The sequence below is a fragment of the Bos grunniens genome, chromosome 19, assembly GCF_055505025.1.
Source record: "Bos grunniens cultivar Pamir isolate PY7600 chromosome 19, Bosgru_T2T1.0, whole genome shotgun sequence".
Lineage (NCBI taxonomy): Eukaryota > Metazoa > Chordata > Mammalia > Artiodactyla > Bovidae > Bos > Bos grunniens.
Genome location: NC_141183.1, coordinates 52252014 through 52274729, shown reverse-complemented (window position 1 = coordinate 52274729; position 22716 = coordinate 52252014). Strand labels below are relative to the sequence as shown.

General features: G+C 37.2%; 2 protein-coding genes and 1 pseudogene across 26 annotated transcripts in view; 2 read left to right on the top strand and 1 right to left on the bottom strand.

Annotated features, from left to right (window-relative positions):
- Window positions 1-8568, top strand: part of INTS2 (integrator complex subunit 2) — a 56577-nt gene extending 48009 nt beyond the window's left edge. For all 10 annotated transcript variants that reach the window (XM_086355630.1, XM_086355629.1, XM_086355635.1 and 7 more), the window contains 6 exons: window positions 1357-1555; window positions 3791-4042; window positions 4394-4501; window positions 4876-4981; window positions 6252-6428; window positions 6529-8568. In XM_086355630.1, coding sequence (XP_086211756.1) covers window positions 1357-1555; window positions 3791-4042; window positions 4394-4501; window positions 4876-4981; window positions 6252-6428; window positions 6529-6698 — 1012 coding nt within the window. In that variant the 3' untranslated portion in view covers window positions 6699-8568. The remainder of the gene's footprint in view (window positions 1-1356; window positions 1556-3790; window positions 4043-4393; window positions 4502-4875; window positions 4982-6251; window positions 6429-6528) is intronic.
- A 2209-nt stretch (window positions 8569-10777) lies between these two features.
- BRIP1 (BRCA1 interacting DNA helicase 1) overlaps window positions 10778-22716 on the top strand; it is a 182236-nt gene continuing 170297 nt past the window's right edge. For 8 of the 16 annotated variants that reach the window (XM_086355639.1, XM_086355646.1, XM_086355645.1 and 5 more), the window contains exons 1-4: window positions 10844-11008; window positions 12975-13088; window positions 15266-15377; window positions 17138-17311. In XM_086355639.1, the coding sequence (XP_086211765.1) occupies window positions 12999-13088; window positions 15266-15377; window positions 17138-17311 (376 nt within the window). In that variant the 5' untranslated portion in view covers window positions 10844-11008; window positions 12975-12998. Of the gene's footprint in view, window positions 11177-12974; window positions 13089-15265; window positions 15378-17137; window positions 17312-22716 lie in introns of all 16 variants that reach the window. The other 8 variants (XM_086355640.1, XM_086355647.1, XM_086355654.1 and 5 more) reach the window with 5 other exon arrangements.
- On the bottom strand, window positions 14143-14334 carry LOC147352653 (cytochrome c oxidase subunit 7C, mitochondrial pseudogene; annotated as a pseudogene).

Sequence of the window (22716 nt, the reverse complement as noted above, 5' to 3'; positions counted from 1 at the left end):
AAATATTTACTTTTTCGTTTTGGGTGGTTTTAAAAAATTAAATGGTTTTTGGTAGGCTTTATTATTATTATTATGTTTTAAACCTACCATTTTCAACATGTTTTCCATATGAGTTTACATAGCTCCTCCTTCTCGTTGTTTAGTTGCTGCATAGTATTCCATATATAGATTAGTATTCCATATATATATGCCTGTCTTCCAGAAACTCTGATCAGAATGTCTGGTGGAGTTTAGGACTTTTTAAAAAATAAATATTTCAATTCTGGGAACATTGCCATGGCTTATTTAACTGTTCACATTATTTTTTCACGGTTAATACATGCATTTTTTATTATAGATAATTTGAACATTTCAGAAAAACTGTTGACATGTTGATGGACATTTAAGCTGTTTCTGGTGTTTCACAGTTAAAAGCAGAGCTGTACTGCCTCTATGCACACATGCGCAGTTTGTGACAGGCTGGGAAGTGGCGTTGTCAAGTTTTTCTAAGGGTTTGACTTTTTAATATTTTAGTGCTTACTGATGTATCTTTTGGTTTCCTTTTTTACATGTAATTCTTATATCTATTCTTATCTCATTTAACCTTAATTTATAACAGTTTTTGAGGAATGAATATTTATTTTTTAGTTGAGGAAACTAAGGCTCAGTAAATAACATACCGTCAAGTGGTTGAAGTGTTCTTGAAATACAGAGTTGTCTTGCTCCAAAGAATAAACAGTAGTAGAATGAATAAATATTCTATATATCTAATCTCCTTCATCTTATCAATAATTGAGTATTTCGCTCTTTGTAAAAATTTTGTACTTTATGTTGGAGCATAGTTGATTAACAATGTTGTGTTAGTTTCAGATGTACAGCAAAGTGATTCAGTTATATATGTATCTATTCTTTTTCAAATTCTTTTCTCAATTAGGTTATTACAGAATATTGAGCAGCATTCCCTGTGCTATACAGTAGGTCCTTGTTGGTTATCTATTTTAAATATAAAATTTTGTACATTAGACTGTTTCCCTTTGAGGACTGTGGCCTTGCAGACTCATAGCTAAGAGATTTATTGGTAGTGCCATTATTTTATAAAAAAGAATGCCTTTTTTTCTAGGTCATACATTATATTTGGTTTAGCTGATGAAATGAAATAGATAATACTATTCATACAAAGTATAGAGAATTACATGTGTTAAGCTTTCATTTTGAGAATGAATATTTCAGTGGGAAAAGTGTAACTTTTCTGCTCTTTAGGTTTTCAGGTACTGTTCAGGTTTTTCTGATTATATAAGCTGATTCATCATGTTCTGGCTAATTTAAAAATTTTTATTTGCTCTCATGTATTTTTTCTTTTCTTCTTCCTTTGTGTAGATGCCCCCCATTGATGGATATTACTCTGCACATGTTGAACGGATATCTTCTGGCATCCAAAGCCTACCTTAGTGCTCATCTGAAGGAAACAGCAGAGCAAGATAGGCCTTCCCAGAATAATACGATAGGTTTAATTGGACAAACCGATGGCCCAGAAGTTACCAGAGAAGAACTGAAAAATGCATTACTGGCTGCTCAGGTAATAAAGTAAAATATAATCAAAAAGGGCAATGGCTTCCCTGTATTTAGAAAATACAGTGGTAACATATTGTACATCAATTTTATTATAGAACTTATAATGGGGTTACCTTTGCTTCTAAATGTCAGATGGACTTTATTATTTTAAAATCGGGAATAATCTTCATGATATTTAATAGTCATTGAGATTTACATTTTAATAAAATATAAGACTTTTATTTCTTAAAATCAAATAATGGGAAATAAAACCAAATGGTAGAGACAGACAAGAAGTATATATATGTAATAAAATGTCAGGCAGTGGTAAATACTATGACAACATAAGTTAATGTTTCTTAGAAAAGGTTTTTAACAAAGTAGAATTTATTAAAGCCTTAAGTAGTAATTTTTGCAGGGCATATGAGATGGTTGAATGTTAAGCAGTTAGAGGTCTTCATAAGAGAAATGTTTTCTTAGTTTGAAATATTTTCCAAAAATTTTTCATTGGCAATAAGGAGAATTAGAGTAATAATATAGATCCACAATCCCTTATCTGTGATACAGAAATCCACAAAAGCTATGAAAACTGAAGCATTTTTTCTGGTAATTCAGTTGGCAGAAAAACCTGACCTGATAGGACCTTGTTTGTGACAAAACTTGACCTGAATTAATGTGACAAAACTTGATCTGAAGCTATTTATGGCCTTTATCCCACTTAATATGAAAATTGGTATGTTTTGCTGCAGAAATATATTTGATTACAGTATACTGTCTTAGTCTCTGCTGTGGGTATTATATAACAATACAGAAAAAAAAAATCTGAGTTCTAAAATAAATCTGACACTCAAGAGTTTCAGAGAAGGGATTGAGGATGGTAATAGCTACCATTTATATAATGCTTATTATATGGTGGGTACTATTTTGAGTTTTTTATGTGTATTAACTAATTTAATCTTTACAACCAACTTATAAGTTATGGAGTATTATCTCCACTTTTTCAGAGTAGGAAAATGAGATTTAAAGAGGTTAAATGACATGCTCAAGGTTATGTATTTAGTAAGTAGGGAAGCTATTAATAGGATTCGAGCTTGGGCAGGCTGGTTCCAGAGTGTGTAAACAAAAATAATGCAGAACAGTAATAACCCAACCCCCCTCAAGAATGATTATAAAATATACTTTATAAATGATTATAATGTAAGGCTAACCTGAGTTTATAATCAGGTCCTTACATAGTTAGATGGAGTAATTGTCTTCTTCTGTCCTAGGCAGTGGCTGTGTTTCAGAGATGCATGTTATGTATTCATTTTCTTTTTCTTCCTTCGATTATAGCTCTCCCTTATAGGTAGGGCCATTAAACAGATTGCCCCTCAAGAAACTCCTTTTCTATGAAATGACACACAAACTTGTAGACTGAGCAACAGTGAGTTGTACAGATGGTATGGATGGTGAGGCAGAATCTTTCCTGAGCCTTAAAAAGTCCATCTTCAAATTAAAAAGGAGAAGAGCTTAGGGGAATGGCTTTTAGATACTGATTATTAATCACCATCTTCAGAGGTGAGGAACAAAAGAAGAATACAGGACATCCTGGGTGAAGTAGGAATTTAGGAGGAAGGAAGAGATTCTGGTAATAGTCACTTTTTGTCTAGGGTCCATTTTGGATGATACTGAATTAGAATACTCTTGTAGTAGTAAACTGCAGTCCATGGATCTTTATTGGAGATGTGTGAGAGCACTTTGAAATTATGCCATATGTTAATATTTATGCTAAGAGGGTGGCATGTAGCTTCCTTCAGATTTTTTAAAATTTTATTTTATTTATTTACTCATTTTTAGCTGCACTGGATCTTCATTACCATGTGTGAGATTTCTCTAGTTGTGGTGATGGGGGGCTACCATTCGTTGTGGTGGCTTCTCTTGTTGCAGAGCACAGGCTCTGGGCACGGCGGGGCCAGTAGCTGGGGTGCAGGGGCTTAGTTTCTCTGCTGCATGTGGCATCTTCCCGGACCAGGGTTCAAACCCATGTCCCCTGCACTGACAGGCAGATTCTTACCCACTGTGCCACCAGGGAAGTCCTCCTTCAGATTCTTAAAAGAGTTCATGGCCCTAAAAATGCTGAGAACCACTGGAGTGTAGATTGTTCACTTTTGCTCTTTGTATTTTAAAGAGAGAGTTATTTGTTTTTATCGCATCAGTTTATGTGAAAACAAATCAAACTTCCAGAAACTTCTTCAGTTTTCTGTGTTTTACTTGTTTGTAGGATAGTGCAGCTGTCCAGATTCTCTTGGAGATCTGCTTACCTACTGAAGAGGAGAAGGCAAAGGGGGTCAATCCAGACAGCTTGCTAAGGAATGTTCAAAGTGTCATTACTGCCAGCGCTCCAAATAAGGGAACGGAGGAAGGAGAAGACAATTTGCTCTGTAACCTTCGAGAAGTTCAGTGCCTTATCTGTTGCCTGTTGCACCAAATGTACATCGCGGATCCCAACATTGCTAAGCTTGTTCACTTTCAGGTCTGGTTTCAAAGAATGATGCTCTTTGGTTGAACTTTGTTTTTGGGGGTAGTTGTGAATTGCTAAATTAATAGGATCATTTAGAACTGGAGGTCATGCAAATGATCATGGTTCTTTGCAATATGGAGAAAAATCAAGATTTTTAAAAATTTGGTTTTAGCCTGATAAAGTGTTTGTATAATTTATCTCTATCTTAGTGCATCAGAGAGGTGAAATGCCAGGAAACATGGAGGGCATTGTAGCCTCCTGAGCAACTGTTACATCAAGGAAGTGAAACCTTTTGTATTTTTATCTGTATTTGACTTATAGTTATTTTATTTCTAACTTTTCCCCCCTTTCTTGTTGAGATAGGGTTATCCCTGTGAACTTTTGCCTCTGACGGTCGCAGGTATTCCGTCTATGCATATCTGTCTGGATTTCATACCTGAGCTAATTGCACAGCCAGAACTTGAAAAACAGGTAATGAGCATTTTGGAACTTTAGGACAATTTTGACCTTCCTTTAATCTTCCTGGTTATATAAACTATTTTAAGTTTTTAATATTTAAAGACTTTCTTTAGGCTTCCCACGTGGTGCTAGTGGTAAAGAAACCGCCTGCTAATGCAGGAGACATAAAGATACAGGTTCGATCCCTGGGTCGGGAAGATCCGCTAGAAAAGGGCATGGCAACCCACTCCAGTATTCTTGTCTGGAAAATCCCATGGACAGAGGCCCTGGCAGGGTGCAGTCCAAAGGGTTGCAAAGAGTCAGACATGACTGAAGCAACTTAGCATGCACACAGACATGCAAAGACCCTCTTCAGAAACATGTAACATTTGGATTTTGTGTTACAGATATTTGCTATCCAGTTGCTTTCTCACTTGTGTATCCAGTATGCATTACCAAAGTCACTGACTGTGGCTCGCTTAGCTGTCAATGTCATGGGAACTTTGCTAACAGGTGTGTATCTAATGGGCATCAATAACAAAAATTTCTAACATAAAGTAGTACATATTTTTTCTGAATTTACTTACACCACATTTTCTGCTTCACTGGTAGTTTAATTTATGCAATAATTTTGAGTTATTCTTTTTGAAAATTTCTCTGTGACAAATGTGATGTACAGTATAGAGGGGATGAATAGGTAGGCAAGTTGTATCTTTCACTTTTGACAATGACTATATATAGAGTTCGGAGAAGGCAATGGCACCCCACTCCAGTACTCTTGCCTGGAAAATCCCATGGACAGAGGAGCCTGGTGGGCTGCAGCCCATGGGGTCGCTAGAGTCGGACATGACTGAGCGACTTCACTTTCACTTTTGACTTTCATGCATTGGAGAAGGAAATGGCAACCCACTCCAGTGTTCTTTCCTGGAGAATCCCAGGGACAGGGGAGCCTGGTGGGCTGCCGTCTATGGGGTCGCACAGAGTCGGACACGACTGGAGCGACTTAGCAGCAGCAGCAGCAGCATATATAGATTTACAGTAAATATACTAAGCAGTACAAATTTTGTAAATGGAAACCAGGTCTGCTTTCTGAATGTAATTATGTCATTAGAAAACAAGTTATAATTTATTGCAAATGCTTAGAGTTCCAGAAAAATATAATCATAGGTGTACATAAGAGATTAATATATTAGTTGTTTCCTTAAGTTCTAAAATGTACCCCAGCATTTTAACCATCTTCCAGGTTGTTAAGTAAAATGGAATGAAAATACACTGTTTTAAAAGATATGAAATATAATTCAATCTTTAAAAGTTATGTCTCAGTCAATTTCATATACTTTGTCAGTGCTGATAATAATTTATTCATTTTTCGTTCCATCATATCCACTTCACGTTATACTATTTACAGTGGTTAGGAACTTAAACTGCCTGAGTTGTCTTTCCACCCCACTGCTAACTGGAGTTGAATAGCTTCTTAATGTAAGGTTTATTTAAGAGTTTTCTTGTATATTAAATAAGTATCATAAAGATACTTTTTCACTTATAGTATTGTGAGATTTAAATGAAACAGTGTATGTCATGCACCTATAACAGCGCTTGGACATAAGCATTTATGTGTTAGATAATGGCTGACTGCTGGATTGTGAGCTCCCTGAAGGCAGGGGCTGGCTGTGTCTTAGAAAACTTAGTATTCTTAGCACAGAGCATGGTGCTTAGTATACAATATAGGCCATGTAGGTTGAATTTATATCTGTGAAAATTCTGTTTCATTTCTTTCCAACAGTTTTAACACAGGCTAAGCGATATGCTTTTTTCATGCCAACTCTGCCAAGTTTGGTCTCTTTTTGTCGAGCATTTCCTCCACTGTATGAAGATATTATGTCTTTGCTGATCCAAATAGGGCAAGTTTGTGCCTCTGATGTTGCCACTCAGACAAGAGACATTGATCCAATTATTACACGTAAGTAGTAACTTCTTTTCAAGAGTTGTTTAAATACCTCAGGCAGAAAGGTCCAAATCCTTTCCAGATTTGCCTTAATTATTCTTCCTTATGTTTTTAGGTCTTCAACAAATAAAGGAGAAACCAGGTGGATGGTCTGGTATCAGTAAAGATCCATCTTATAAAAATGGACCTAGGGACACTGGAAGCATGGATCCTGATGTACAGCTCTGTCATTGTATTGAAAGCACAGTAATTGAAATAATAAACATGAGTGTTAGTGGAATTTAACAAAGAACAAACTTAAAACTAAAAAATGAAGCTATTTGTTGCATATACCCAACACGAACATGCATCTTATAACAACTAAACTGAATGGGAACAGAAGCATCTTGGAATCACTAAAATGATTAAATTCACCATGAATACAGTTTAGAACTCTCTTGAGAATTATGCTTGCTTGTATTTGATTGGCAGTTCTTTGGATCTACTTTGCTGGTATGTTTTTTTGTAGCAACTGAGCTTTTCTTTTTCTGTTGGCAGCGCATTTAAGAATCATTACTGAAAAAGTGAATATGGTCTTGTATTAAGCTTTTGAAGTGAAGAAAAACTACCATGCCTTTAATTTAATATCTTATTAATAAGCCTGTGGTTATTTAACCATCAGCTAGTAACAGTACAGTGATGCAGTGATGAGAGAGAGAAAAAGGGAAGGGGGAATTGAGGGAAAATTAGGAGTTTTAAACAATAGAAATCTCTAAAACTTGCAATGCAAGTAATAATAGTAATGAATGGAATAGTAATAGCAAGATGGAATTCCAGTTCTCAAGAAACAGTATTGAGAAAGGCTTTAAAATAGGCAAACAGCTTTTTGTAAATGACTTCCGTGGACGTACAGATGAGGATTTAAAGATTTTACATATTTGCTTCAATTTTTACTAATATATGAAGCCATATGTTTAAAGAGATACTTGAATAATTTGGAATTTTAAGATACTGGCTTAAGAGTTTACAGAAACATCTTTGTATAGAGACTAACCTGAAAAGAGGTCTCATTTAGTTTTTTTTAAAGTTTATTTTTATAATGGTCAGGGGGGAAATCCATTGGAATCTCATTGAAGTTTAGAGCAATAAAACCCACTGGATTAAAGAACTCTTGGTTTGATTTCAGGACTATAATTCACATCATAATTTGAGAAGATTTTGAACTAATCTGTCGTGTTTGGACCTCAGGAAAAATTAAAACGGGGAAAATTCTGTGTTGTGGAAGGATTTTGCAGTCCTCTGTTAGTAATGTCCATTGATTAGGTAGATGCATTCAGTTAATCCATAATCCTTGTTTTTTTCCTTAATGAAGTATCCAGTGTAGAAGGTACTTCTCTTTGCTTTCTGAGAAATATCTGAATGAACCCCTCTTTCCCACCCCACTTGAAACAGACCTCTTCCCTTATAAAAGAAATAAGGAAGGCTAATAAGAAAGTGTGGTTTTTAAGAAAAAAATTTAATTTTAGCCTTTTCACTAGGAAATAGTCACATTTCATTTTCCTTCTTTGTAAAATGGGATTACTACTGGCCCTACCTCATAAGGGTATTACATAAGAACTAATTTGTATCTGTTTCGAATCTTGAAGTGCACAGTATCATAGATGAGAGTATTTATAACTTTTATTAGATGCTTAAAGTTCAATTAAATAATTTTGATGCAAAAAACAAAGGCATACACTTAAAAACAAACTAAGAACTTCCATATTTTTAAACAAGGCAGTTTTATAGTCTTTTAAGATTCAATACAACTGCTCCTATTTGTTTCCTTTTGTTTAAACTGAGGTTTTGGAATATTTTGTGTGAGTAGGTAACCTCTAGGAGTCAGAAAAGGTTGAAATATGTTTTCTAACTAAATGCAGTGCACATTCCTGGATCAATTTTCAAAGACTGGTCAAAACCTGCTGTGTTAAAAATAATAACATATGCTGTTTTTCATCAGGTTTGTTGATGATGTAAATAAAATATGTAAATATTAGTAAATGTTAATATTCATGTATTTTAAGTTAAGGTTATAAAATTTGTCACAATGTGATTTTTTTTTATTCAAGTGAAGAAAAGATGTGTGCAGCTATTTTGAATATTGGTTTATAAACATTCATATTCTTTATCAAATGAACTTGTAGTTTTTGTGTTTTATTTCACTGCTATTAACCTGAAAGGAACCGTTCAAGGGACTGGAATCCAGGACTCTGTGGTTCCAGAGCCTGTGTACCCCGTTCTGTTATGCTGCATACATCAAAAGGCAATACAAGGTGAGAGTCAGTTGAGAGCCTTAGGGACTTATGAGAGGAAAATCATACTAATTACTCCGGAGTAATTATCAGTACTTAAAGATTTTAATATTTTAAAAATTTTGTAAAAGCAGACTAATAATTTGAAGGTATTTAATAATTTACTTTTATAAATTATCCTCCTTACTGCTGACTTAATAAATGACATTTTTGCGGTACTTTTCCTTCATCTTTGCTTATGCACATGTATTTTCAAATAGTGGAACTCATAATACCCAGTTTAGCATTTATTTGTCTTTTTTCATTTAGCTTTATATGGAAACTTTTTGCAAGTTGTTTGGTTTTTATAATTATTTTATTGACTCCATAATGATTGAATTGATATAACCATCTCCCTTTTAGTACTGTGACTTCCCAGGTGGCGCTAATGGTAAAGAACTTGCTTGCCAGTGCAGGAGATGTAAGAGATACAGGTTCTATCTCTGGGTTGGGAAGATTCCCCTGAGGAGGAAATGGCAACCCACTCTAGTATTCATGCCTGGAAAATCCCACGGACAGAGAAGCCTGGGGACTACAGTCCATGGGGTTACGGAGAGTCGGACACGACTGAAGTGACTTAGCACATTAGTACTAGACTGGGACGTATATGGTTATTTTTAAGTATTGCTGCTGCTAAGTCACTTCAGTCATGTCTGACTCTTAGCGACCCCATGGACTGCAGCCTACCAGGCTCCATCCAGGGGATTTTCCAGGCAAGAGTACTGGAGTGGAGTGCCATTGCCTTCTCCGATTTTTTTTTTTTTAAGTATTAGATTATGGTTATTTTTCAGTATTAGAATAGGCACTATTATCAATTGAGGTGTTATTACTTTTCTTTTAGATTACTTAAAAAATTTTTTTTTTATTTTTGGCTATCTCAGGTCTTAGTTGAAGCCAGGGCTCAGTTACTGTGGCTTGCCCGCTTAGTTAGTTCCTCCCGTGTATGTGGGATCAGAGTTCCCCCCGACCAGGGATCCAATCCATCTGTCCTGCATTGGTAGTGCTTTGTCAAAAGTTTTTTAAAATTTCTCTAACAGGCAGATTCTTAACCACTGGACCACCACGGAAGTCCTAGATAATTTTTTTAGGATAAAGTTCTGAGCCTGAATTTGCAAAGGGTAGAATTTAGTTTTATTGACTAAGTTTTGTCATTTTGGGAAGATGTAGTAAAACAAAGGGAGGCAAACGAATCAACTCGCCTTTCACTGCTCCCGCCTGCCAAATACTCTTGCCTGGGGAGTCCCATGGACAGAGGAGCCTGGCGGGCTACAGTCCTTGGGGTTGCAAAGAGTCGGCACAACTGAAGCGTCTTAGCATGCATGCATACATGCTTGCCTGCAGCAAACCTCTCTCCCAAACTGGTTCCATGGGATGTGAAAAACTGTCTCTGGTTTTGCTTTTTGAAACACTAGTATTTTAAGCCAAGTTTATGCTAGAGTTAAAAAATTTGGCGAGATGGTGTTTAACTCTCGCTACCTTTGAGGAGTATGCTTTCTTAGCAACTAATTGGTCTTAGGAGGGATAGGAGGCTGATTAAGCCTTAAAGGAGGTACTGGAGACCTCGAGAGCGTATCTCTGGTTGAATGTGGACCCGGGAAAGCCTTGATTATCAGGAGGTTTTGTAGCCAGCTGTCATCCAACCTTCTCGCCTAATTTGGCTCAGCCGTCTGCCAATTCCCGCCTGGGTATTTACTCTGGCTTCCGGAAAGTTCGGAAATTTGAACTGGGAGGGCCCGGATGAACGTTAAAAGAGCAAGGGCTTAACAGTGTTTCCTCTCCTTTGGTCTACGGGCTTTAAATACGAGACGTGGAGTTTCCAACTGAAGCACAGGTTAAGTCGCCGGTTTCAAAAAAGTACGGAGCAGACGGAGTACTTCCCCCTAACTCCTTGGGATTCCCCGTAGTGCTTCACGCTTCTGGCGTTTCCCTTCCGGTGCCGCCGAGGACCTTGGGTCCGTTCTTACTGCGGAGGCTTTCATTGGGTGCCAGAGTGCGCGCTCCCTGACCTCGATCCACGATTGGTTGCTTGGTTTCGGTCTTGGCGAGTGATTGGTTGTCTGAGCTCGCCCGGCGATTGGGTGCTGGGGAGTTGAGGGGCGGGAGGCGGGAATTCGTCCGGGTGTTGTGGAGAGGGCTGCTGAGAGCTGGAGTGGAGAAAAGGTGAAGCGGTCGCGAGCGCTCTACCGGCCCGGGAGTCGCAGCTCCGGGAGGAAGAGAGCCTAGAACCTTTCTTCTCTGCCAGGGCTCCGTTGTGTTTGCTCGTCGGTTTCGGCTTCCTTTTCTCCGGTGAAATCGGAGCCCATTCTGCGTTGTTTGGGTTTTCCTTAGGGCGGGCAAGTCTGTCTCGGGGGAAGGGCGCGACGTCGGCCAGGAGGAGGGTCCCCTCTGCTATCGTCCACCCGTTTTGCCGGCCCTTCGGTGTTGACTGGATCAGCAGGGTCTCGGGGGTCCCAGGTTGCTGAGGGAGGAAGGAATATGAGGAAGAAAACCTGGGGAGTGGGGAACCTGAGCTTAGAGCAGAGGTCTGTTTTTAGCCCTGGACCCCGCGTTCCCTCCGGGCGGGAGGGGACGGCGGCTGGAGCCAGGTCGGTTCGTTTCCTCTTTGTTCAGTGTGGGCGAAGCATCCTTATTTTGAGATACCTGTTGCCACAACTGTGGCTGGCGGGGAGGTTGGTTTTTTAGGTTCTATGTGAGAAACTGGGCCAGTCTTGAGTTGTTGTTTTAGTTTAAGGGATGCGTGCCTGCTTAGTCGCTTCAGTCGTCTCCGACTGTTTGCGACTCCACGGACAGCAGCCCACCGGGCTCCTCTGTCCACGGGGATTCTGCAGGTCAGATATTGGAATGGGTTGCCACGCGCTCCTCCAGGGGATCTTCCCAAGCCCAGGGATGGAACTGAGTCTCTTATGTCTCCTGCATTGACAGGCTGTTCTTTACCCTTAGCACCGCCTGGGAAGCCCTAGATTAAGGGATGAGATTCCACCAGATTTCATTGCCAGAGCTTCACAGAAACACCAAATGTTAGAACTGAAAAATACCTTAGAATAGTGGTTCTGAACTTTCTGGGGACACATAAGCTACCGTAAAGGTTGTTATTGGCTTCCTAATCTGTTGAATTGGTATTTAACCATTTCTCTGTCCTCAGATCGAAATGACCTTTTTTTCACTACTGCAAATAATTTCTCAGTTGATAACAGTGTATATCATTTTCTCCTCAGTTTTCCATTATTTCCTTAGGATATTCTGGGAATGAGAAATTTATGGACTTTCTCTTTAAAAAAAAAATGCAGTCATGCACAGAAACTGTTGCATGCAATATCAAGAGATCACAGTCTTTGAATTACAGCTTTGGCTCCTAGGTTAAGAGAATATGGTTTATAAGAAGTGGGGATTAAACAAGATCACTTCCTGTGTATCAGATACTGCAGTTTAGGCACATTCTGTACATTACCTTATTTAATTCTTAACTCAGTGCCTGGCGGATATTCATAAAAACCCTGTCAGGCAGATATCTCCATTTCGCAGATGAAGAAATAGGCTCTGTGAGGTTAAGTGATTCACTGTGGAATTCCAATTTAGGCTTTCCCTTCTTCAAAACCCATCTTTCCATGATACCCTACTGACCTTTAAAGTAAGAACTATTGAGTGCCTATTATGTGCCCAAGGTACTTTCTTCCTTACAACAATTTTAAAATTAGGGATTATTACATGTAAGAGGGGCTTTCCAGGTAGCTCAGTGGTAAAGAACCTGCCTACCAATGCAGGAGACACCAGAGACCCAGGTTCAACCCTGGTTGGGGAAGATTCCTTGGAGGAGGAAATGGCAACTCACTCCAGTATTCTTGCTTGGAAAATCCCGTGGACAGAGGAGCCTGGCAGGCTGCAGTCCATAGGGTTACAAAGATTTGGACACAACCGAGCACAGAACACAAACACACATAAGAATCTTAGTCTGGAAAAGTGAAGAGACATGATCAGGTTAAAATATCTGAGTTGTCAGAACCTGATCTATAAGGTATACTTCCTAACTCTTGGTCCACAGTTTTGGCAGAATTGGGATGCAAATCCAGATTTGTTAGATTCCAAGACATGTTCTTAACCACTGTGATTTGTCAGGGTAGGAAATTTTTTTACTTTCGTTTTGTTTATACATTTATTAATTCCAATTTTTATTTCTAGGCTTCTGTCCTAGTATTAGGTATCTGTTTTTCTTTGAATAGCCTTATTTCAGTATTGACTTTCATTTCTGTTGCAGTTAGGAATCTGAAGTAAACAAAGCATGATGTCTTCAGCTGAATATACAATTGGTGGGGTGAAGATTAACTTTCCTTGTAAAGCTTATCCATCACAGCTTGCTATGATGAATTCTGTAAGTGTTTTTCAGCAATTAAGTCTTAAGATACAGGTGCTTATAATTCATAACATACATTGAGTCTATTACTTCATATTTTCTGCAGATAGTAGATGGATTTGCTGGGTTCATTAAAGAACCTCTGACTTTTGGAAAAATAATACTGGTTGCTGCTAGACTATATATATAAAATTAGGAGGCAAAGGAGAGCATTCTAAAAAATGTTTTCAGCTCATCTGAAACTTCTATTTACTGAATTACTTTGAAATACAAAGTATTTACCATCTTTTATATAGAATACTATATTTTTCACCATAATTTTTTGAGATATTTCAATCATATAAGAATTTAATATACAAATGAGTAAAACCAACATACCAGCTTTGTTGAATCTTAATGTTTTGCCATATTTTACCTTGTTTACCTAGTAGCACCCCACTCCAGTATTCTTCCCTGGAAAATCCCATGGATGGAGGAGTCTGATAGGCTATAGTCCATGGGGTCACAAAGAGTTGGACAGGACTGAGCGATTTCACTTCACCTAGTGGCTCAGATGGTAAAGCATCTGTCTGCAATGCAGGAGACCTGGGTTCGATCCTTGGTTTGGGAAGATCCCCTGGAGAAGGAAATAGCAGCCCACTCCAGTATTCTTGCCTGGAGAATCCCATGGACCACAGAGCCTGGTAGGCTACCGTCCATGGAGTCGTAAAGAGTCAGACACGACTGAGCGGCTTCACTTTCACTTTTCACTTTTCACAAGTAAGAAGATAACTAATATCCCGAATTTGTTCTTTTTCTCTTCTAGCCGTGTTTTTATACTTACATTGCATATACATGTATGCATAAACAATATTGAGTATACTTTACATATTTTTAAACTTTGCACAATGATATGATATTGTACTCAGCTTTCTGGAGAACTTGATTTTGTGGGTTTTTTTCTTAACATTAATATTATTATTATTGCTTTTTAAGAATTTCTGCTATAAGTTTATTTATAGACATATCTAGTATGTTGAGTTCAAGAACTGGTGTTTTTTTAAAATGCTCCTTTTCATATTTGTTTCATGGATTATTTTTTAAGCAGTTGGTGTCTTACTATAAAGAAAGGAGAAACAAACTGAGATCCAAAGTACAAAGTCTTCATAACTAGTAATTGCCACTTGTTTTCCACTGAAAATGGTAGATTCCTCCCCGGACCCTTGTCACAGTGGCTCCTGTGAACCACAGAGGTTGTGAACCTTCAGATGCTCTGTCCCATCATAGCACCGTTGGAAGTTCTGTGGCCGACGCAGAGTCTGAAGGCAGAAGAAATGGCGGCAGCACACCAGGCCCTCCTTTCCTCATGACCTTGTTCCCTTGTCTAACATCATTTTTAAGATGGAGTCCTATTGATTGATAACACATTTTCATTCCTTATACTATTCCGTTGTTTTAATATACTAGAACTTTATTTGCCCATTTTCCTCTTGATAGACGTTTACATTGTTTACGTTATTTTGCAGTTACAAACAGTGCTGCCATGAACTTACACGTGTTGCCTTATATTCATTTGGGAAAGGTTTTAGGTATTTACTTAGGACTGGATTGCTGGAATTCGGTATCTTCAACTTTACTAGAAATTTTTAATTTCTGTACAAAGTGGTTGTAACATTCTCAGCAGTGTCCTCTATTAAGTTTTCATCAAAGATGTTAGTGTATTCTAGTTTTATAGAAATGATGGTGTTTGTATAAGTAAGGCACCAATTGCTTTTGTTTCTTTTCTGCTTGATATACTTTAAGTCTAACATAATTTTAGGGAGAGATATGAAGGAATCGGGGACTTCCCTGGTAGCTCCGTGGTAAAGAACCCACCTGCCAGTGCAGGAAACATGGGTTTGAAGCATGGTTTAGGGAGATCCCCTGGAGAAGGAAATGGCAACTCACTCCAGTATTCTTGCCTGGGAAATCCCATGGATAGAGGAGCCTGGCGGGCTGCAGTCCATAGTGTCGCAAAAGAGTCAGACATGACTTAGTGACTAAACAACAACAAATAAAGGAATAAATTCCAGATTTAACTAAATTCTAGTTCTCCTTGCTGCTGTTGCCATGTTCCCTGAACTGCATACAACTTAGACTTCTTGTGGTTGTAAAGGAGAGAGACTTTAATGAAGTATGTTGTTTATTGATTTAAAAAATTGTTTTTGTGTTCATAGATTGTCAGAGGATTAAATAGTAAGCAGCACTGTTTATTGGAGAGCCCCACAGGGAGTGGGAAAAGCTTAGCCTTACTTTGTTCTGCTTTAGCATGGCAACAGTCTCTTAGTGGTAAGTAGTTGGTTGATATTTTCAAGTTGCTTATTGGGTCCTGAAAAAAATCCGATGAAGTACTTTTTACCCAGGATAATTCAACCATGTCCTAGCTAATTTAAATATTCTCTTTTAAGATATTTCTTTATAATCAGTTCTGGGTCTTCTAAGAGTTTGAGTTTAGCACAATGTGTTCATTTAATCCTAAAATAATTTTAAATGTAAGTTATTCCTTTATTTGATGATTCGGAGTATACTGTACATAAGAACCTTGGAATACTTAAAGAATGATTATGAAAATAATTAGAGGATAATTTGTATGTAAAAGATTCAAGAGATAGGGCTGACATGATTATATAGCATATACAAATAACTGCTTTTTAAAAATAAATCCTTTAATATTGTTGCTTATCTAATAACACTAGAAAATGGAATACATGAAAAATTCTAGTTGATCTTTCTACTTGTTTGGATGCCAGAGAATTCTGTAGTAAGCAGAAGTTTATTGTAATATTGTTTTTATGGATTTGTATTATTTCCCATTGCTTTATTTGCTTACACATGTCACATTTACTAACAAAAAGTAGCACTTAACTTTTGTGAAAAACTATTTTATATGATAAATCTGAAAGACAATATTGGATACATTTTAGGTACATAATTAGATGGCTTTGACCTAAAGTATTAGGAGAATTTTAAATTAACTGTGGATATGTATGTGTATGTATGTGTATATATGTGTGTGTATACACACACATACATATACATGTATATACATATACATGTTTTTTAAAAAAATATTTTTGCTACTGGTAAGACTATTAAAGATTAAAAGTAAATATTTTATAAGCTTTTGGTTGTCCACTTTGTTTCTTACTGATGTTTGTCTTTGGTGAAAATGTTAATGAAATTTTAATGGGAGACTCTGGAAAATGTATTTATGTAGTGCAGATGGGAAACTAACATCAGTACTGTATATAGAAAATAAAATACATTATTCAGATTTTTTAATATCTGAATTATATTCTTATACACTGTAGACACACATGCAAAACTATTGCAACTTTGTATTTAAGTAGTAAGAATTACCTGTTTAATTTGAATATTGACTTTAAACTTTTGATACAGATATCAAAAATGATATTATGAAACATGTTTTTTGAATTAGAAGTATAATGTGGGAATGATTTAACCCTTTTTTGTTTACATTATTATTTACCATATTGAACTTTCAAGTTCTTCAGTTAGGAAAATAGCAGTAATTAAGAATGTAAGTAATTAAGAATATGCTTTAGGTATACTTAGTGTTTTAATATATCTCAGTAGTGGTTGTGCCTCTGTTACATTATTAATCTTTGACTATTACTAGATTTTTCTAAATCATTTGTTAAATGATTAAGGTAAATTTGTTATTAGCTTCTCTCTGTATATTTCTGGCATACGTGTTTCTCTCCTGTCCTCATTCGATGTTGCAGATTGAGTGATCAGCTTGTCCAGATTTGCCAGGTAGTTTTCTGATTTTGGAGAAGGAAATGGCAACCCACTCCAGTACTCTTGCTTAAGAGAATCCCATGGACAGAGGAGCCTGGCGGGCTACAGTCCATGGGGTCGCCAAGAGTCAGACACGACTGAGCAACTTCACTTTCACTTTCTGATTTTAGCCCTGAAATTCTGAATCCTGGGAAATCTGCTAATCTTGGGCAAAAAAAGGGTGGTTGTGTATGCTAGCTGTGAAGAAAGATGAATGTTTTTTTAATTGGAGATTCTTTCGTTTTTAGGGAAGCCAGTGGATGAAAGCTTAAGTAAGAAAACTGAAGTACCATTGTCATGTTGTTGTACATGCCATTCAAAGAACTCTGCAAACAGTGATGTGCACCAGCGAACTTCGCATCATTTCAGCAGTCCACGTACACCACCTTCTGAAAGAAATGGCACTTTGTCAGGTTCTCAAGGTAGTTTATATTTTGCCTGGGTCTGTTGGTATCTGTGATAGGAGTGTTAATTATTGCTGTTATGATACCTAATGTAGATAAATTTGGTTAGCATAATTGGTTATGTATTTCCACCTGATTTCTCTGGAATTATTTTAAATAATACATAGAATGGTCAGAAATCCTTGAACTGTTTTCCTGGCCTAACTTTTAATTGATTCAAACATGTTGCTAACGTAAACCATTTTTAAAGAAGGCAAGGCAAAATTAATGATACTCAGAAACTGATGTTATTTGTAGGCAGTGTTATTAGTTATATGATAGAATTTTATAAAACATATTGATCTGTAAGCATAAGACAAAATCTAATTAGCCTCACTTATTCTTTGTAAGTTTGCCTGAACTTCTGAGACCAGTATCCTATCTGAGAATCAGCTATGTTTCAAGTATGATCCTTAAATGTGTGTGTGTTAGTCACTCAGTCGTGTCCTACTCTTTATGATCCCATGGACTGTAACCCACCAGGCTCCTCTGTCCATGGAATTCTCCAGGGAAGAATACCGGAGTGGGTTGCCATGCCCTTCTCTAGGAGATCTTTCTGACCCAGGGATCAAACCCAGGTCTCCTGCATTGCAGGCAGATCCTTTACCATTTGAGCTACCTAGGGAGTTCTTACTAGATTTAGTTAAGAGAAATATATTATCAATAACATAAGGTTATTAATTTAAAGATATTTCTTGTGCTTTGACTGTATGGAAAAGATGGATCATTATCTGCTGAAGTCAGAAACCTAGGGCACATCCTATACACTTTGCTCTTCCTTATTCCCCCATATAGATTTCTGTCTCCATTCATATCTCTTAGTCCAGACTGTCATCTCTTGTTTAGAGCATGTAATAACTCCTTTCCTGCTTTCACTCATGCCATTCCTTAACTAATGACAGTCCATGGCTGGGAGAAAAGAGGTTGCCATGATTGACTTATGTCTAAACATTATCCACTTTCTAAAATCAAGGATGGATTCATCTTCCACTAAAGTACTTGACTGTAGAGGATGTTAGCTGCTTCAACTGAAGTGTGTTTCTGTTGGGAATGAGGACGAGGAAGTGGACTAGATACTGGAGAGGTGACCACTTGTGTTGTCTACAGGGTTTTGACTGTTAACTCTCTTGGCTTTCCTTCCATTCCTTCAAAGGGTCATGCTTTCTCCTTTGCATGTGTTAATGTCTCTTCTGAATCAGGTTCCATCTTGTTTACTTGCTCTTCCTTTAGCTCTCAGCTTAAATAGCCTCTTTAAGGCAGCCATACTGCTCTTTCCATCGGATTAGATTTGGTTTCCCTGTTATATTCTGTCATTTCACTGTGTACCTCTCCTTCATAGCACTTGTTACAGCTTATATTATCCATGTGTTTGTGTGCATCTTTTATTAATCTCTGCGTCCCCTAGCAGACTGTATAGTCCATTAGATCAGGAACTATGTCAGTTTGCTCATCATTGCATAACTAGCAGAGTGCCTAGCATATAGGAATTGATTTTGAGCTAATTATAAGAACTCTGGCTTGTTTTATGTACAACTTGAATTTTTTTTTAAAAGATAGCCTTATTGAAATATACATGACATAACAAACTGTGTATATTTAAATGGTACATTTGGATGAGGTTTAACATAAGAGTATTTCCCTGAAACTTTCGCCAGCATTAAAATAGTGAATATTATCTGTCACCTTCAAAAGTTTACTCGTGCTCTTGTGTTATTCCTCCTTCCCACCGCTAATTTATCCTCCCCAAACTCAGGTCTCCCACATTGCAGGTGGATTCTTTTACCGTCTGAGCCACGAGGGAAGCCCTGCAAACTGTTTATCCAGTCACTTGTTGTTGAATATTTGAGTTGTTACTAGTTTCGGGGCTGTTATTACAAATAAAGCTGTTAGGAACGTTTGTTTATAAGTCATTGTTATGGACATGTGTTTTTACTTTCCTGGGTAGTTATCTAGGAATGTAGTGACTGGATCACTTATGGTTAACTTTTTAAGAAACTTCAAAACTGTTTCCCAGAGTAGTTATGCCATTTTACATTCCTGCCAGCAGTGTATGAGGATTCTCGTTTTTCTACATCCTTGCCGACAGTGGTTTGGTAATCTTTTTAGCCATTCTAATAAGCTTATTGTTGCTGTTCAGTCACTGTCACGTCCACCTCTTTGTGACACCGTGGACTGCAGCACACCGGGCTTCTGTGCCCTCTGCTATCTCCTGAAGTTTGCTCAAATTCGTGTCTGTTGAGTTGGTGATGCCATCTAGCCATCTCATCCTCTGCTGCCCCTTCTCCTTTTGCCTTCAGTCTTTCCCAGCATCACTCTTATAAGCTTCTAGTGGTATCTTATTGTGGTTTTATTTCACATTTCCCTAATGACTTGTGATGTTGAGCATCTTTTCATGTGCTTATTAGCCATTTGTATATCTTCTTTGATGAACTGTTGAAATCTTTTGCTTGTTTATTGTTTTCTCCTTATCGTTAAGTTTTAAGAGACCTGGCGTGCTGTGATTCATGGGGTCGCAAAGAGTCGGACACAACTGAGCGACCGATCTGATCTGATACATTTTTGAGTACAAGTTTATTTTTTTAATCAAATTTAGGTTTTACTTTTAGGTCTAAGGGTTAATTTTTGTATATGGTGTGAGTGTGGATTCAAGTTCATTTATTTGGCATATGAGTATCTAATTGTTCAGCACCATTTATCAAAAAGGCTGTTCTTTATCTGCTGCATTGCTTTTTTAACTTCGTAAAAAATCAATTTTCAATATGTATGTAACTTGAATTTTAATATAGTTGTGAGTTAGAGTTATTGAGAATAATCTTTTCAAGGATCAGATGGGGTAAATCTGGGTTATATTCTGATACTGTCTTTATATTTTTAAGTAAATTCTTTAGAAATATGTAACTTAAATATAGAAAAGCACACAGAATTCTAAGTGTATAGCTTGATGAATTTTCCCAGAGTAATTACACTCATGTAACTACCACCTAGATGAAAAATAGGACATAGCCAACGCCCCAGTGGCACTTCTCATGTTCTTTTCCACTTGGTATTCTTTCTCATTATAGGTAGTTGCTATTTTCCCTATGTCATCATTGATGAGTTTTGCTTCTTCATAGAAATGGAACTATATTTGTACTCTTGTGTCTGTCAACTTTTGCCTAAAATATTTCTGAGATTCATTTGGGTTGTTGCATAAAGTAGTGGTTTTTATAGCTTTATTTTATGGTATATAATAGATTATATGCCATAATTTATTAATTCATTCTACAATTGTTAGACATTTGGATGGGTTCTTATTTTGGTTATTGATCTTTTATGAGTATTCTTATTCTTTCTGGTACAGATAGGTAAATATTTTCTATTAGATATATAGCTTGGAATAGAATTGCTACTTGTGGTGTATATGATTATGTTGAGCTATAGTAGATAATGCCAACATTTTCCAAATGACTGAACCAATTTTGCACCCCTTTGCCCTACATCTAGTAGTATGTGGAAGTTATGTTGTTCAGCATTCTTGTTAGCACTGGATATTTGAGTCTTTTTAAATTTTAGCCATTCTGGTTCCTTTGTGGTGTTCTTGTGAGTTTTAATTGATATTTCTCTGGTAACTAATGAGATTGAGTGTCTTTTAATGTATTTATTGGTCATTTGAATATCCATCCTCTTTAGTGAACTACCCCTTCAAGTGTTTGCCCATTTTTCTGTTGGGTTGTTTCTTACTGATTTCCAGGATTTGTTGTTGTTTTAAATATATTCTGAATATACTTAATTTCTTTATAACCTTTTATTTTAAAGATTTAACAACGTTGGTAAGCTTCTTGCAAACTCCCCTACTATAAAGACTAGGAAGATAAGCCTTTTTGTATATGCATATGATATAATTTTTTTTCATGAATTGGAGTTAATCATATTTGACACATGGCAGTTTAGTTTTTCTAAAACTGGATTATTGTTTTTGGTAGATATTCCATACCCTTTAATGAGTCCTACGAATTTGCCCCTTGGTTTATTTGGGGAAGGGAGTAGCAAGCTACTCTAGTCTTCTTGCCTGGAAAATTCCATGGACAGAGGCGCCTGGAGGGCTACAGTCCATGGGGTTGCAAAGAATTGGACACGACTGAGTGGCTAACACTTCCTTGGCATTGGCACTTTTACCATTTTGAATAGGATAATTCTTTGTTGTAGATAATTCTGTCCTGCACATTGTGGAATGTTTAGAAGCATCTCTCAGGCCTCAACCCACTAGATGCCAGTAGTACTCACCCTCCTCCCATCTTGTGACAATCAAAAATCTCCAGATGTTGCCTAATGTCCCTGGGGTCTAGGGTGGGATTGTTAAAACTAGCCCAGTTAAGAGTCACTGATCTAGATTTGTTTGTGGTTATTTTACTAGTTTGCCAGGAAATTGTAGAGCTCAAAATTACATGTGTTTTCTAAAATATGTATGGGAATATAAAGGACTAAGAAGAGCCAAGACAGTTTTCAGGAAGCAGGTTGAGGTGAGAGGACGTGATCTGTGAGATATCCTGATTCGTTATATGTATATGGCTATAATAATTAAAACAGCATGGTATTAGCATAGTGGAAAATAGTGGAGAACCCAAATTCCATTCTACATGTATGCTGAAACTTGATTTTTTTAATAGAAGTGCTTTTGTAGAGCAGAGGGCACAGGGGTTTTCCCATAAGTAGTGAAGCCTCAATCATGTCTGACTCTGCAACCCCATGGACTGCAGCCTGCCAGGCTCCTCTGTCCATGGGATTTTCCAGGCAAGAATACTGTAGTGGGTTGCCATTTGACTATTAAATATCCGTAGGAAAAAATTAAAATTGGAGTCCTACTTTACTCTATACACAAAAACTCATGCCAGGTAGATTAAAGACCTAGGTATGAAAGGCAGAACTGTTAAGATTTTAGAATATAATGGGTTTCAAACTGTGTTCCCAAGAGCCTAAGGAAGAAACATAGCATATAGGGAGAAGGGGACAATGGATCAGCTTAGAAATCCTAAGCAATATTTCTTTAAAAAATATAGTCCTCCTCAGAAAAAGCTTGAAAACCAGTGCTGCGTGGCACAGATTCACTTCTATGTTTGTGCAAACTCGAACTTCTTTTTTTGAAAATGGATTGGACCTGCTGCTCATAGGGCTTTCTCCCCTTAATAGTCTGTAAATTGTATAAGGCCAGGAACTTTTTTCTTCATTGTTGTCCATGGTGTCTGGAATTGTATGGACTCAATATAATAAATGCTTGAATAAATGAATTGAAACTCTGGAAGTGGAGGGAATGTGTAGAGAAGAGCACGGAGTAAGGAAGGTATTTTTAAGAACTCTCACGTTCTAGGGAAAGGGAGAAACCACTGTATAGAACAGTTAAGAACGGT